Here is a 15,072-nt window from a genome sequence, read left to right as displayed (position 1 = left end):
CTCAAGTGTACCCAGGAATTACTTCTGATTGAGCCTGCTACCTTCTCGGAGGCAGAATCCTTTATTCAGGGGCCACTACTCTAGGAATCTTGACTAGGAAATGCAGGAAAGTGGGTACATGTAAAGTGGGCATCGTGCTTTGCTGTACAAATTCGAACTCTGCTAATATATTTTTTGGGGGGCCCTCGTCCCGCTTGTGCCTCCTCCTCTTCCAGCGCCAGCCTCAGCCACCACCCAGACCACTGTCCCCGCGTGCTGCCCCCTCGCCCGCAGCCGCTCCTGGAAGGGCCGCTCCCTCACCCACCCCCGGCTCCTGGATGAGGCCAGGGACTTCCAGTGTGAAGAGACTGTGACTGTCATCACTGCCCTTAGCGGCTCACTGAGTGAGTGCAGAGCGCGGCACTTCTCTGGAGCGTCACCAGGCCCAGCACCACGACCAGCGCCCAGGGCCTCCGCCCTGGCGACAGTCCCCACCGAGGAAGGACGCAAAGCAGAGGGACGATGAGGGGCCTGAAGACCACCTCCAGGGCACGGCCCCTCTCCCTCGGCCCCCAAATGACCAGGACGGGACGCGGAGGCCTCGCAGCACGATGACTTTAATGCTGCCATGCCCTCCCACTCCCCTCCACGGGGCTCTGCTGGAGCAGGAGCACGCGAGCTGTGCCTGGCAGCGCGTGTGCGCGGCCCGGCGGGCGGCTCTAGAAGCACTTGCGGTGCACGATGGACGGGCCGGCCTCGTCGTACTCCTGCTTGGTGATCCACATCTGCTGGAACGTGGACAGCGACGCCAGGATGGAGCCGCCGATCCACACCGAGTACTTGCGCTCGGGCGGGGCGATGATCTGCAGGGCAGTGGGGCGTCAGTGAGTGGGGGCGTCAGGGCGTGGGGGCACCCCCTGCCCTGCAGCCCACCCTGTGGCCTCCGGGCTGGGCCTGTGCCCACCTTGATCTTCATGGTGCTGGGGGCCAGCGCGGTGATCTCCTTCTGCATGCGGTCAGCAATCCCGGGGTACATGGTGGTGCCCCCCGACATGACATTGTTGGCGTACAGGTCCTTCCTGATGTCGATGTCGCACTTCATGATGCTGTTGTAGGTGGTCTCATGGATGCCCGCAGACTCCATGCCTGAGGGAGGGGCAGCGTGAGCAACAGCAGGGCGGCAGGGACAGCAGGGACAGGGCTGGAGGCTTGCAGGGCCAGGGGCTGACAGGGCCGGGGGCTGACAGGGACAGTGGGGACAGTGGGGGGAGGGACTGGCGGGGACAATGGAGACAGCGATGCGGGGGGCTGGTGGGGACAGTGGGGACAGCGGGGACAGTGATGCGGGGGCTGGTGGGGACAGCAGGGACAGTGGAGACAGTGGGCCAGGGCCTGGTGGGGACAGCGGGGACAGTGGAGACAGCGATAAGGGGGGCTGGTGGGGACAGCAGGGACAGTGGGAACAGAGGGGCCAGGGCCTGGTGGGGACAGCAGGAACAGGGGGGACAGCGATGTGGGGGCTGGTGGGGACAGCGGGACAGCGGGGACAGCGATGCAGGGGCTGGTGAGGACAGCAGGGACAGTGGAGACAGTGGGCCAGGGGCTGGTGGGGACAGTGGGGACAGCGATGCGGGGGGCTGGTGGGGACAGCAGGGACAGCGATGCAGGGGCTGGTGGGGACAGCAGGGACAGCGGGGACAGCGGGCCGGGGCTGGCGACTGCGCTCACCTATGAAGGAGGGCTGGAAGAGCGTCTCGGGGCAGCGGAAGCGCTCGTTGCCGATGGTGATCACCTGCCCATCGGGCAGCTCGTAGCTCTTCTCCAGGGAGGAGGAGGAGGCGGCTGTGGCCATCTCGTTCTCAAAGTCCAGGGCCACGTAGCACAGCTTCTCCTTGATGTCGCGCACGATCTCACGCTCAGCTGCGGGGGGCAACAGGTCTTAGTCCCTGAGGGCCCGGCCCTGGCCCTCCCCCCGGGGCGCCGCGCACCTGTGGTCACGAAGGAGTAGCCCCGCTCGGTGAGGATCTTCATCAGGTAGTCGGTGAGGTCGCGGCCGGCCAGGTCCAGACGCATGATGGCATGTGGCAGCGCGTAGCCCTCATAGATGGGCACATTGTGGGTGACGCCGTCGCCAGAGTCCAGCACGATGCCTGCGCCAGGCAGGGCAGCCAGTGAGTGCCGGGTGGGTGGGAGCTCAGGGTGGCGCGGGGCAGGGCACAGGGCGGCGCTGGGGGGCCAGGTGGCACTCACCGGTGGTACGGCCGGAGGCATACAGGGACAGCACGGCCTGGATGGCCACGTACATGGCGGGCACGTTGAAGGTCTCAAACATGATCTGGGTCATCTTCTCACGGTTGGCCTTGGGGTTGAGGGGGGCCTCGGTGAGCAGGGTGGGGTGCTCCTCGGGGGCCACGCGCAGCTCGTTGTAGAAGGTGTGGTGCCAGATCTTCTCCATGTCATCCCAGTTGGTGATGATGCCGTGCTCGATGGGGTACTTCAGGGTCAGGATACCTCTCTTGCTCTGAGCCTCATCGCCCACGTAGGAGTCTTTCTGACCCATACCCACCATGACGCCCTGCAGAGCGGGGACACCATGAGTGTTACCTACCGCGGCTCCAGGTGCCGTGGGGCCGGACTATGCAGGGAACCCGGTCCGGCTCCCTCTGGGGACGGGTGGCTGACCTGGTGGCGAGGGCGGCCCACGATGGACGGGAACACGGCCCTAGGGGCATCGTCACCGGCGAAGCCGGCTTTCACCAGGCCGGAGCCATTGTCGCACACAAGGGCGGTGGTCTCGTCTTCGTCGCACATGGTGTCTGGTTTCTGCCAGGACAGGAAAACCATGGAGATGCCCAGTGCTCAGCCCAGAAACCTCAGCGGCGGAGGGGAGCCCCAGGTCCTAGGGACACCCACAGTCCCCAGCCCCCAGCCATGCTTCCAGCCAGGGGAGACGCCAGAGGGTCCCACCAGAGCTTCGCCTCTGGGATCAGGGTACGATGTGCCAGTGTTGAGAGACCACACTGAAAAGTCCTTGACCCGGGTACCCAGGGGGACATTGTACCCAGACCTCTTTGCCTTTGCTGCAGGCCACCTGCTCCAAGAGCCAGGCACTAGTGCCCTTCCTTCCTGTGCCTGGATGGTCTCATTTGTCAAGTAGTGGTTAAGAGTGTGAAGGTAAGAGGGGAGCCCACGAAAGGTCTTTGGCTCCTCCATCCAGGGAGAAATGGCCTGTTCCAGACTCCTGTGACATTTCAGACTCAGAGTCCCCTGTCGCTGAGCCCAGCCAGTAGTGGCCCTTGCTGTCCCCAGCTCTAGCACGGTTAGAAGGGAGCAGCCATCGGCGTGACCGAAGCAAACGTTCACCTTCCCGGGCACATTCTAAATGCCAGGTAGAGCTGCCCAAAGGGACTGTAGGTAAATTCAGAGAGGTTTGCAGAGACTGTGTCTCACAGTCCCCTCTCCAGCCACGAGGCCCAGCGCAGGGCACTGGCCTGGGGCTGACGGGCAGCCGGCTGGGCTCTGCCTGAGTCCTTTGGCTTGCCCTGTCCCCCTGTCCTCTCCCCACTCCTGCCCTACCTGGGCTGCTCGCCGGGGGGGAAGTGGGAGTCACCAGTGCTGTCTGCTGCAGTGGCCGTGCGTCCCGCGCTCAGGTCTTATATAGCCCGTGGGCGCTCCCTCTGCAGTGCCCCGCAGGGACGTCGCTGCCCTTCTCGAGCCATATTTGGGTGTTGGGCACCACAGCCCCCTCCCTCGGCCGGGCTGCGGCCTGGGCCCCCGCCCGGGTCCCCTGCACTGACCAAAGAAGGAGCGGGCTGGCCCAGGCCCAGGTAGCGCGGCCAGGGCCGTATATGGAGTGTCACCAGCCTGCCCCTGCGACACAGCCCGGTTGCCTGCCGGAGGGGATGGGGAGGGGCGAGGGTCCCCACGTGCACCCGGGAAGCTGCACCTGCCCGGGGGCTGCCCCTGCACCCTCCGGCCTCCCACGTCCCACCCGGTCCTCCTCATTCTTCTGCTCAGGGGAGGGAGCCGGTCCTCCTCATTCTTCTGCTCAGGGGAGGGAGCCGAGTGCAGCGGTGGCCTTGGGGGGACCAGGAGCACTTGCCCCTGGGCCGTCAACTCCATTCCCCCTTGTCACCCCCATCCGGTTGCTGCCTGGGGACGGGCCCTCCCCCACCACAGGCGGGACTCGCAGCTGTCCTGGGGCAGACGACAGGCGACAGGCGGCGGGAGGAAGGGTGGAGGGTTGGGGGCGGGGAGAGGGCCCGGTTATGGCGGGCCGGGGGCTGAGCACCCGCCCCCACCTCCTTGGTGGCCTCACCGTGTGTCATCCTTCCATGGAGCGGAAAGACGAGGGTCGCCACCCACAAGTAGCTAAAAGTGGAGGGCGTGGAGGTGGGGACAGTGAGGGGCTCTCACTAGATGGGGCTTTGCCCGTCCTTCCTCCCACAGAGGGGACAGGGCTTACAGCCTCCACTCGGGATGGGTAGGTGGTGGTTTTTCCTCCCGCAAGGGCTGAACAGCTTCATCTTTATATTTAGAGGATGATGCCTGCCAGGGCCAGGCTGCTCCCCAGTGCACCTTGGAGAGCCACCACCTCCGAGCCTGCTGCAGGGTCTATTTATACCACTGACATATGGGGATATGCCTTTCACATTTTCTAGGATTTGGATCCACTTATGGTAAGGTGCGGTGGGGTCAGGGGAGGTGATCCAGTTGCTGCCTGTCTCAAATATTTTGGAGGAGGGACAAGCACAGTTCTAACCTTGCTGCGGACAGCCCAAGGGTGAGCTCAGTGACGTGCTTTAAGGGGGTACATCAGCGACGCAGTGCGAGCCAGAAAGGAATCTCCCATTTTCTGATGTGCCTGAGTGTTCCCCAAATAGTGGCAGTTCACATTTGGTGGTGGCACTCGGCAGCAGTCGTGGGTGCAGATGCACATGCAACCTTCCTGGGTAGCCCATCCCAGCGGCTCTCCCTGAAAATGTTCAAAGTCAATTAAAGCATAAGGAGTGTGGCTGGGATGGGACGACGCAGAGAGTATAGAGGGTTAGTCTTAAACTCCTGTGGTTTCACATATAGCTGTCCCAACTTTGGACAATGATTGAATAAGTGACAGAACTATATTTCACTTTCAGTGTCCTGTGTCCTCCTGTGTCAGCAGGTAGTGCAGACGCTAGGAAAAATAACATGGTAAACGTACTGTACTTAAAATTTAAGGGAAACAGCTTCAGTCTGGGCCCTGAAAGCAGGAAGAGATGTACTGTCATTCACTGGATACCTAAAAATTTGTTGTCTAAAGGGGAACAGGGTTGTCAATAGTTTTCAAAACTCATGCTCGGTGGACTCTTAGCTTCCCTACAGCAAGCTTCTCTAAGCCGAGTTTGTGGGACCCAAACACACAGAAAGCTGACTGGGTGCAACACATGCTGAGGGACACCTGCTGGTGCAGCACGCCGTGGAGGGCAGGTGGACCCTGGGCAGGCTGGCCCACACATCTGCTCTCTGCCCACCTGACCGGGCTGGTTTACACAGCCCCTGGCAGTGGCAGTCCCACTCTGGTCTTGAGCTCTCGCTGGCTTAGAGAACAGACCCGCTGAATGGGTAGAAGAGCGCATCTCTGTACGGGGACTCTTGGGGAGCACCGCAGCTCTGCCGCCTGAGCGGGCGGTCAATGCCTGCACAGCATTGAGAACCATCATTAAGCAAAGGTCAGCCACGTGGGGAGGCTGGACAGTGGTCCTGTCACCGTGCAGGTGCACATGCCTCAGCTCTCCACACCCCGACAGGCCCTCTGCCACCACCAAGCCCACGTGTCACTTCTCAACTCCTCACACACCCACACCCCAATCCTGCCATCTCGGCCTTCTCTAGACTGTTTCCTATCAGCTTAAGCATGAACCTGTCAAACACTCCATGCTTCAGTTAATCCTTTTAACTGTCCTCAGGTAAACAAGGCAGGTGGGTCCTCCTCATTTGGTTCTTTCCACAGCAGCCCGTGGGTGGCTTCCTTTTACAGGAGGCGCCAGGCAGGGCCAGAGCTTTTGCTCCTCCGCCACACTTGTTTTGCTTCTGGAAACATAACAGATCCCCAAGGGATCTCTTCCACGTTCACCAACCCACGTGTTTTAATTTTTAAGAGACAGAGAAAGCACGAGCTGTTGGTTACACTGTAGCTATGGAGTGGTGCCAGGCAGGCATCAAAAATTCAAATCTTGAGGAATATTTAAGATATTCCTTCTCAAAGGGGGCAAAAGTGGTTCTTAGGAAGTGAAAAAAACTTAGATATTACTATTTGTGGTCTCTGAAGACCACAGCATGTAAAAAGATGCAGAGCGGACCTGTGCAGTTAACTTCCACTGGGGTGGGGAGTGAGTAGGAAAAACTGTCTAAAAAGGCTCCTTAGGAGGGATGATAATGAAGAAAAAAAAAAAAAGTCGAGAAACACTAGATTAAGGCTACAGAGAAATGCTCACAATATCAACATGAGATATGTAGTAACAATAAAATAGTATATGCAGTCTAAAACACCCTAAAGTATATTTCAAAATGGTAACGAATGTTATTTCTCATGGGATTTCAGGGGTCTAATTCCTTCCACATATCTTTTTAATATGTTTATTTTCCGTAGTAACTTTTTTTTCAGAATCTAGAGAAGTACTTTTTTTTCTAATAAAAAGTATACATCATTAGTTTTTAAAATGTATTTTGGTATTTAATGAGTGGGTGTTTTTCGCCACAGGAATATATAGTTACTTTCTCTTCAGGCATTCTCAGGAGGAAATGTTCAGGAGGAAGTAGGTGGGGCACGCTAATTTTTCTTTGGTGGCTGGCTGCATGGGATCCGAACCGTGACCTTGGTGTTAATGTTTTTGTAGTCAGCCTCACAACGCCCAAGTGTTGGGTTATGACAGCAGTGATGAGGTGGCAGCCTCAAGTGAGAGCCGAGCTGCACGCCCCAATACCTGCAGACAGTCCCTCGTCGGTGCCTGTTAGGAAAAGTGTGATTCACACCCCAAAGTAAAAAAAAAAAGAAAGAAAAAAAAGAAAGAAACATAATCTGATCTTTAAAAGTTGTCTTTAAAACCAGAAGTCCCCAGGCTCTGCGTCACTAGGACTCCAGCAGGCCCCTTCCTGCGCCTCCCCCGGATTCCCCCACACATGCACAGACCCTTACACACCACTCCAAACACCTGCTGGACCCTCTCCTTTGCTCACAGTCAAAACAGTCTGGCTGTCATTTTGTGTCAGGGCCCCACGCTGGGACTCTCAGAGCAGCACTCGAGGGCGGAGTGAACAGGAACCTTTTCCAGGTCAGTAATGACATTTCCCGCAGAGAATGCACACATCTCTACGGTCATCAGCAGTCACTTGACTTAAACAAAAACCATTAATAATTCTCTGATGAACGCTACATTGTGAAACCAATTTTAAAAATTTAGGAGCGGGGCTGGCCAGTTAGCTAAGTTGGTAGCACGTGGTGCTGATAGCACCAAGGTCCGGGGTTTGATTCCTATACCAGCAAGCCACCAAAAGAATTTTAAAAATAAAAAAATAAAAATTTAGGAGAGAAGAATATTCAAAACCCTAAGTTTTAATTTCATTTTCACTGTTAAAATAATCTTTAAAACCCAACCGTTTTGGTGCTAGCTACTGACTGTAAGAGACAGAGGAGACAACCAGCTTTCCCTCCCTCAAAACAGGACGACTGCACCGCACCGCACACCGCGACAGCCGCCCTTCCACACCCACGAGCCCAGCGGGTGATGAGCTTGGCTTTCCCGCAGTGCTCTCCTGACGTACAAAGGACAAGAAATTTGCAGGCGGCACATGAAGGCAGCAGGAGCCTGCGTGTCCCCAGAGGACATTGACCTGACAGGGTCACACAGGTGAGAAGTGGACACTCGAGTTAGTGTCTGCGTCAAACCAAAGCCTCACCTGTAACATGAGCGCTCGACAACTTCCTGCCAGCCGTTGGCAGGCTGCTCTTCCCAACTTCTCTCAGCAACTTCAACATATTCCCGGCCTGGACCTGAGGCTGCCCTAAAGAGTCAGGCTGCTGACGTCCTTCCTCCCATAACTTGCTCTTCCAAACACACCCTGGGGCTGGCCCCAAACCTCGCAGGGGACAGGGCACGATGGCTGGACTTTGTGAAACCAGGAACCGGACCTTCTTCACCATGTTTAACTTTTGACCTTTCAGCTGCTGGAGCAAGCTGGTCAGGGAGCACTCAACTGGCCAGAGCACGGCTGTGCCAGCAACTCCCTGTCCAGTCTCTGATCTTTATTTAAAGCCAGATAAAAATGGACTGAAGACACCAGTCAGGACAAAGATGCCCTGAGACAACAGCACCCTCCAGCCACATCAGCTGCCATATCAGGAGAATGCTCAATGGTTTCCAGCATCGTCCGTGCTTCTGACTAGTTAGGCAGACTGTGGTGATGCTGGAATCCAGTGAAAACCACTCTGAAAATACACGAGGCTGATACTATAAGCTTATTATCAATGGTGATTTACAGATAGGTTAAAAGCCACATAAATGTTTTATTCACTAAAATACTTCCCTAACACTCATTTGTTATCTATGTAGAAAAGTTTAAAATGTTCTCAATGAGTTAATCAGTTATCAAACTCCTATGAGCCAGGTCCAGTGTTTTGTTTTATAGTACCATTATAAGTCAGCAAAATGTGACATTTATTTTACTAGATATTTCCTTCTATCCCTAACCAAAATAGGTACCTAACACTGCAGATTCTCTTTGCTGCACAATATCCAGAGTCATGGAGAGAATTCAGTGCAGTCCTACAATGTTTAGTTATAGAAACTGAAGCGTGGAAGTGATCTGTGCCTTCGAGGAGCCAGAACCAGGCCAAGAACTCCCGACCGTGGACCAAATTAAAAAGCAATGGTAGCAAGTTCTGGAACAACTCATAAGATTTCAGGTGGAGAAAAGGGGAGAAAGACGGTAACATGTAACTGAAAACCAAAATTATAATTAGGGAACTATTTTATGTTACTTCTAAACAAAGTTTAAAAAAATCAGCTATACATGTTATAAAATCATACAAATTTCTAGTTAAGGTCTAAAATGTTTATAAGTGTGCACTCATACAAATTTCAGAAACAATGACCATTTTTAGAAAAAGTTACATTTGTCCCTGGACATAATATTCATAATTTGCTTTCAAAACAAACTCAAAGTAGGAATTGGACTTTAGGCTCCCAAGCTGATCTGCCTGCAGAAGGTCTTTCACCTCTGGTAAGTATCCACTCAGCTGAATGCCTGTAAATGCAAACAAAAAAGTCATTTTTTATTTTTATAAAACTCTCAAATGAGTTAAGATGATTGATGGAAACACCTGTGCTTCTATTTAAAATATAACATCACTTTGCTATTGGGAAATACTCTCTTCTAAATTCCTTCCGTCTGTGAAACACACTTTCAAGCCTAACAATGGGACATTGTTCACAGAGGCTGCTTGAGTGCTTTTCCCCCTAGTGGTCAAAAAAGCCATTCTATTTAAGGTCTTTAATAAGATCTGAAATACTTTCCTGTTTTCCCACAGCTTAAAACATACCTTCAATGTTGAAGTTTCAAACTAACAATCACTTGAAAATAAGCATTTGAAACAATTAATAGGGGAAATAATTAAGTTGAAACACTGTTAGGAGAGCTCGCTACAGTGTCTCGACTGTATTACAGTTGAGTCTAAAATTAGATAGGCAGAGGAATTGGTCTGCACATGTCATCTAGAGAGCTGGAAGCCAACGAATCCTAACTAAATGGATTGTGAAAGCTGAGATCTATGCAGTTACAAAAAGTACATACTATTTTCTCATTTGACAAAACTGGAGGAAAAATTTAAATTAATGAGACAATAATACTTTATATTTTGTTACATTACCATAAGGTTCTCAAAATCAAATTCTGCTCTTAGAAAAATCCTCAATGGACCATTTTTGTACTTGATTGTTACATAATAAAAATCTGGGCTAATAAATGTTATGAGGCTAAATCTGAAACATTTATATAGCATTTATTATAATTAACACACTTTCAATAATAACTTTTTTCTTTGTATAACTGTATCTACACTTGTAAAGATATAAGATTTCTAAAGGATCAACTCTCTAAAAAAGCAACATATTTGTCTTTCATTTTTAAATGCCTTTTGTTTACACCTAATATCTGATGGTCCATTTCTTTTCTTTAAGGCAGGGATTTAAACTCCAACACCTGCAAAAGCCTAGCGGGCAACAGAGCACTCGTGAGTGGAGGCACCCCAGGGCCTCAGAGCCAACTGCCAGCCAAAGCAGCAGCTCTTTCCAGTGCCAGCCAACTGCTGCCAATCAAATACTTCAGTGTGGTGCAGGCAAATCTTTGATTTTTAAGAGAAGCCAGAAAATAAGTCTTGTAGGAACTTACTCTCAACTATTAAATGTTGGTGACAAATTAGAAAAAATTTTAAACTCCATGTAAGGATTCATGCATTTTGTTTTATACGTATAATGTACTTCAATGACACATAAAAACAAACCATGTGGGTAATTTAAATATTTCTGTAGGATGAATTCATCTCACAGCCTGAAGTTAATTCTTGGGCCATCCAAGCCTTTAGAAATATACTAACGTGATGTTCTGTGTATCTCTCTACCTGCAGAATCTGTCCCTTAAAAACATTTACTATTGCACAGAGAAGCCATATTATTAAAAAGGCTCCAAAAATAAATGTCTTTGGCCTATTGTTATAATAAATATACGTATCTTTTATTTACATACTTTTATTTATGTAAAATTTTCTGCTAGTTTTTGTCTTTTGGTCAAAATTTAGTAATTCTTTTCATAAAATTATGACCTTCCAATCCTGTTTTCCATCTATGTTTCGTAATCTACTAAGAATAGCAAAAACTACAAAGTTACCTTTAATATTAGTGCTAGACACTTAATTAGACTAGTTCAGTTCTGGGGCACTTTTACAAGAACCTACTTCAGGAAAAGCGTCAGATTTGGGTCCAAATGCTCTCTAATGACCTACTAGGCTTACTGGAGAAAACCTCTAACAAATACAGAGAGATCGACCATGTCTAGGTATTTCTTCAATTCCAAACACAGAAAAAAGACATGCCTCAAGTCAGCCACACTGGAAAAGGCAGGCGCCACGGGATCCCCGGCCCAGGCCAGTGCTGGCCACCCAGAGAGGCCTGAGAGCCACCAGGCCCACACGCCCCGAGTTAGCCACACCGGAAGAGGCAGGCACCATGGGACCCCCAGCCCAGGCCACTCCCCGCTGCCCAGAGAGGCCCGAGAGCCACCAGGTCCACACACCCTGAGTCAGCCGCACCAGAAGAGGCAGGCACCGCGGGACCCCCAGCCCAGGCTAGTTCCCGCTGCCCAGAATTGGAAGTCACTTCAGGATCCAGGCCAGACATCAGGGTGGAACTAGTGGACTGTGATACTCCCTGCCACAATGACTAGACACCAAAGGAAAGATAGCAGAAATATGAAAAATCAAGAAAGTACATCACCACCAAAGGAAAATAATAACTCTCAAGCTCTAGATCCTATAGAACAGGAAGTCCTTGAAATGACTGATGAGGAATTTAGAGCAACAATTCTAAGGAAACTAAATGAGATACAAGAAAACTCAGTTAGACAACACAATGAAATGAGAAAAAAATATATAGGATCTGAAAGAAGAAATGTACAAAGAAATCAATGCCCTGAAAAAGAATGTAGCAGAGCTTGTGGAGCTGAAGGATTCATTCCACAAAATAAAATACACAAAAGAGAGTCTAACCAGCAGACTAGAACAAGCAGAAGAGAGAATTTCTGACTTTGAAGACAGGCTGTTTGAATTAACAGAGGCAAACCAGAAAAAAGAAAAAAATTTAAAAATTGAAGAAAATCTAAGAGAGATAACAGACAATCTTAAGCACTCAAATATCTGAATCATGGGTATTCTAGAAGGGGAGGAAAAAGGAAATGACACTGAAAACATATTCAATGAAATAATAGCAGAAAACATCCCAGGTATAGGGAAAATCACAGATCTTCAGATTCAGGAGACCTAAAGATTCCCAAACATATTCAACCCAAAAGGATCCTCTCCAAGACATGTTATAGTCAAACTGGCAAAACTCAAAGACAAAGAGAGAATCTTTAAAGCCGCAAGAGAAAAGCAGCAAGTTACCTGCAAGGGAGCCCCAATCAGACTAACATCAGACTTTTCATCACAAACCCCAAAAGCCAGAAAAGATTGGGATGATATACTCAAAATACTAAAGGACAAAAATTGGCAGCCAAGAATACTCTACCCTGCAAGGCTCTCCTTCTGAAATGAAGGACAAATAGTATATTTCTGAGACAAACAAAAACTGCAGGAGTTCACCACCACACGACCACCCTCACAAGAAATTCTCAAGGAAGTACTGGGTTTGGTTCCTGAAAAACAACCATCACTGCCATGAACACTCAAGAAAGAAAAAAACCTACCAGTAAAACAAAAATGCTAACAATAAAGAAAAAAATAGTTTATCTACCACCCCAAGAAACCAACAAATACAGAAGACAAACGGAAAATCAGAAAGAAAGGAACAAAAGACACTTAAGATAGCTAAACAAAAATCAATAACATGCTAGGAGTAAATCAACACCTTTCAATAATAACTCTAAATGTCAAGGGATTAAATTCCCCACTCAAAAGACACAGACTGACTGACTGGATTAAAAAGATGGACCCAACTATATGCTGCCTTCAAGAGACTCACCTCACCCATAAAGACTCACATAGACTAAGAGTGAAAGGATGGAAAAAGATTTACCATGCAAACAGAAAAGAAAAACGAGCTGGAGTAGCTATTCTCATATCTGACAAAATAGACTTTAAACCAAAAGCCATAAAAAGAGATAAAGAAGGCCACTATAAATGATAAAAGGATCTATCCATCAAGAAGACATAACAATCATAAATATATATGCACCTAATGTCAGAGCAGCCAGATTTATAAAGCAAACACTGTTAGATGTAAAGAATGAGATAGACACTAACACCATAATAGTGGGGGACCTGAACACCCCACTCTCAACATTGGACAGATCATCTAGGCAAAAAATCAATAGAGAAACACAAGATCTAAAAAACATACTAGACCAATTGGACTTGGCAGATATCTACAGAAGATTCCATCCAACAACTCAGAATATTTATTCTTCTCATCAGCTCAAGGAACATTCTCCATGACAGACCACATGTTAGGTCACAAAGCAAGTCTCAACAAATTCAAAAAAATTGGAGTTATCCCATGTATTTTTTCAGACCACAATGGATTAAAATTAGAAATCAATAAGAAACGAAACTCTGGAAACTATACAAATACATGGAAACTAAACAACATTCTACTTAATGACATTTGGGTCTAAGAAGAAATTAAACAGGAAATCAAAAAATTTCTTGAAACTAATGAACATAATAACACATCATACCAAAACCTGCGGGATACAGTACAAAGGGGGAAATTTATCTAGCATTAAATGCTTACTTCAGAAGAATGGAAAGATGGCAAATAACCTAACACTTCACCTTAAAGATCTAGTAAAACAAGAACAATCCAAACCCAAAGTTAGTAGACAGAAAGAAATAATTAAGATCAGGGCAGAACTAAATGAATAGAAACCTGAAAAATAATAAAAAAGATCAATGAAACAAAAAGTTGATTTTTTGAAAAGATAAATAAAATGGAAAAACCTTTAGCAAGGCTAACTAAGAAAAAAAGAGAGAAGACCCAAAAAACAAAAATTAGAAATGAAAAAGGTGGTATTACAACTGATTCCTCAGAAATACAAGGAATCATTAGAGAATACTATAAACAACTATATGCCAACAAATTTGAAAATCTGGAGGAAACAGATAAATTTCTGGACACATACAAACTACCAAAACTGAGCCAAAAAGATACAGAAAATCTGAACAGACCAATAACAATAAAAGAGATTGAAGCTGTCATCAGAAGGCTCCCAACAAAGAAAAGCCCAGGACCGGATGGGTTCACTGCAGAGTTCTACCAAACCTTCAAAGAGAAACTGATACCAATTCTCTACAAACTATTCCAAAAGATTGAAACAGAGACCATTCTCCCAATGAAGCAAACATCACCCTGATACCAAAACCAGACAAAGAGACATCAAAAATAGAAAACTACAGCCCAATATCCTTGATGAATATAGATGCAAAAATCCTCGATAAAATACTAGCTAACAGAATACAGCAACACACACACAAATTATCCACCATGATCAAGTGGGATTCATCCCAGGGATGCAAGGGTGGTTCAACACACGCAAATCAATAACTATGATACACCACATCAATAAAAGCAAAGATAAAAACCATACAATCATCTCTACAGACGCTGAACAAGCATTTGACAAAATTCAACACTCGTTCACGATAAAGACTCTCTACAAGTTAGGTATAGATGGGAAAGTATCTCAACACAATTAAAGCCATATATAAGCCCACTGCCAATATCATCCTCAACGATATGTTCCTTAAGAACAGGAACTAGACAAGGATGCCCACTCTCACCACTCCTATTCAACATAGTGTTGAAAGTACTAGCCAGAGCAATCAGAGAAGAGAAGGAAATAAAGGGCATCCAGATTGGAAAAGATGAAGTCAAACTGTCCCTGTTTGCAGATGATATGATGCTACATATTGAATAGCCTAAAGCCTCTACAAAAAAAACTCTTAAAAGAGTTGATAAATGATTTCAGCAAAGTTGCAGGATACAAAATCAGTACACAAAAGTCAGTAGCATTTCCATAATCCAACAGTGAACGTGCAGAAAAAGAAATCAAGAAAGCTAGCCCATTTACAATAGTCACCAAAAAACCAAAATACATAGGAATAAAGTTAACCAAGGATGTGAAAAATCTCTATGAAGAGAAGTACAAACCACTGTTGAGAGAAATTAAAGAGGACACAAGGTGGAAAGATATTGCATGCTCTTGGATCAGAAGAATTAACATTGTGAAAATGTCCATATTACCCAAAGTGATCTACAGATTCAATGCAATCCCCATCAATATTCTAAT

At 48.2% G+C, this 15,072-nt stretch overlaps 2 protein-coding genes across 2 annotated transcripts in view; both read right to left on the bottom strand.

Moving 5' to 3' along the window:
- Nucleotides 1–579: 579 nt before the first annotated feature.
- Nucleotides 580–3,652, bottom strand: ACTA1 (actin alpha 1, skeletal muscle). The gene is made up of 7 exons (XM_063082749.1): nt 3,556–3,652; nt 2,662–2,802; nt 2,230–2,554; nt 1,968–2,129; nt 1,708–1,899; nt 944–1,125; nt 580–842 (listed from the first exon to the last, which is right to left on the bottom strand). Exons 2-7 carry the CDS (start codon nt 2,788–2,790, stop codon nt 699–701), a joined length of 1,134 nt encoding a protein of 377 aa, XP_062938819.1. The 5' UTR covers nt 2,791–2,802; nt 3,556–3,652; the 3' UTR covers nt 580–698.
- A 4,766-nt stretch (nt 3,653–8,418) lies between these two features.
- The window catches only part of NUP133 (nucleoporin 133), a 54,848-nt gene continuing 48,194 nt past the window's right edge, over nt 8,419–15,072 (bottom strand). The window contains exon 26 of the mRNA XM_063082748.1: nt 8,419–9,261. Within this exon, the coding sequence (XP_062938818.1) occupies nt 9,125–9,261 (137 nt within the window). The 3' untranslated portion in view covers nt 8,419–9,124. The remainder of the gene's footprint in view (nt 9,262–15,072) is intronic.

Source organism: Cynocephalus volans, chromosome 18 (genome assembly GCF_027409185.1).
Source record: "Cynocephalus volans isolate mCynVol1 chromosome 18, mCynVol1.pri, whole genome shotgun sequence".
Taxonomy (NCBI): domain Eukaryota; kingdom Metazoa; phylum Chordata; class Mammalia; order Dermoptera; family Cynocephalidae; genus Cynocephalus; species Cynocephalus volans.
This window is presented reverse-complemented; position numbering and strand designations above follow the sequence as displayed.

What these genes read in the sequence shown, in the direction of transcription:
- ACTA1 (XM_063082749.1), bottom strand. Translation starts at nt 2,790, where the DNA reads ATGTGCGACGAAGACGAGACCACCGCCCTTGTGTGCGACAATGGCTCC. An exon ending in TGCCTCCGGCCGTACCACCG is followed by an intron (nt 2,130 to 2,229) that starts GTGAGTGCCACC and finishes TGCCTGGCGCAG; the next exon opens with GCATCGTGCTGGACTCTGGC. An exon ending in CCAGCACCATGAAGATCAAG is followed by an intron (nt 843 to 943) that starts GTGGGCACAGGC and finishes ACTGCCCTGCAG; the next exon opens with ATCATCGCCCCGCCCGAGCG.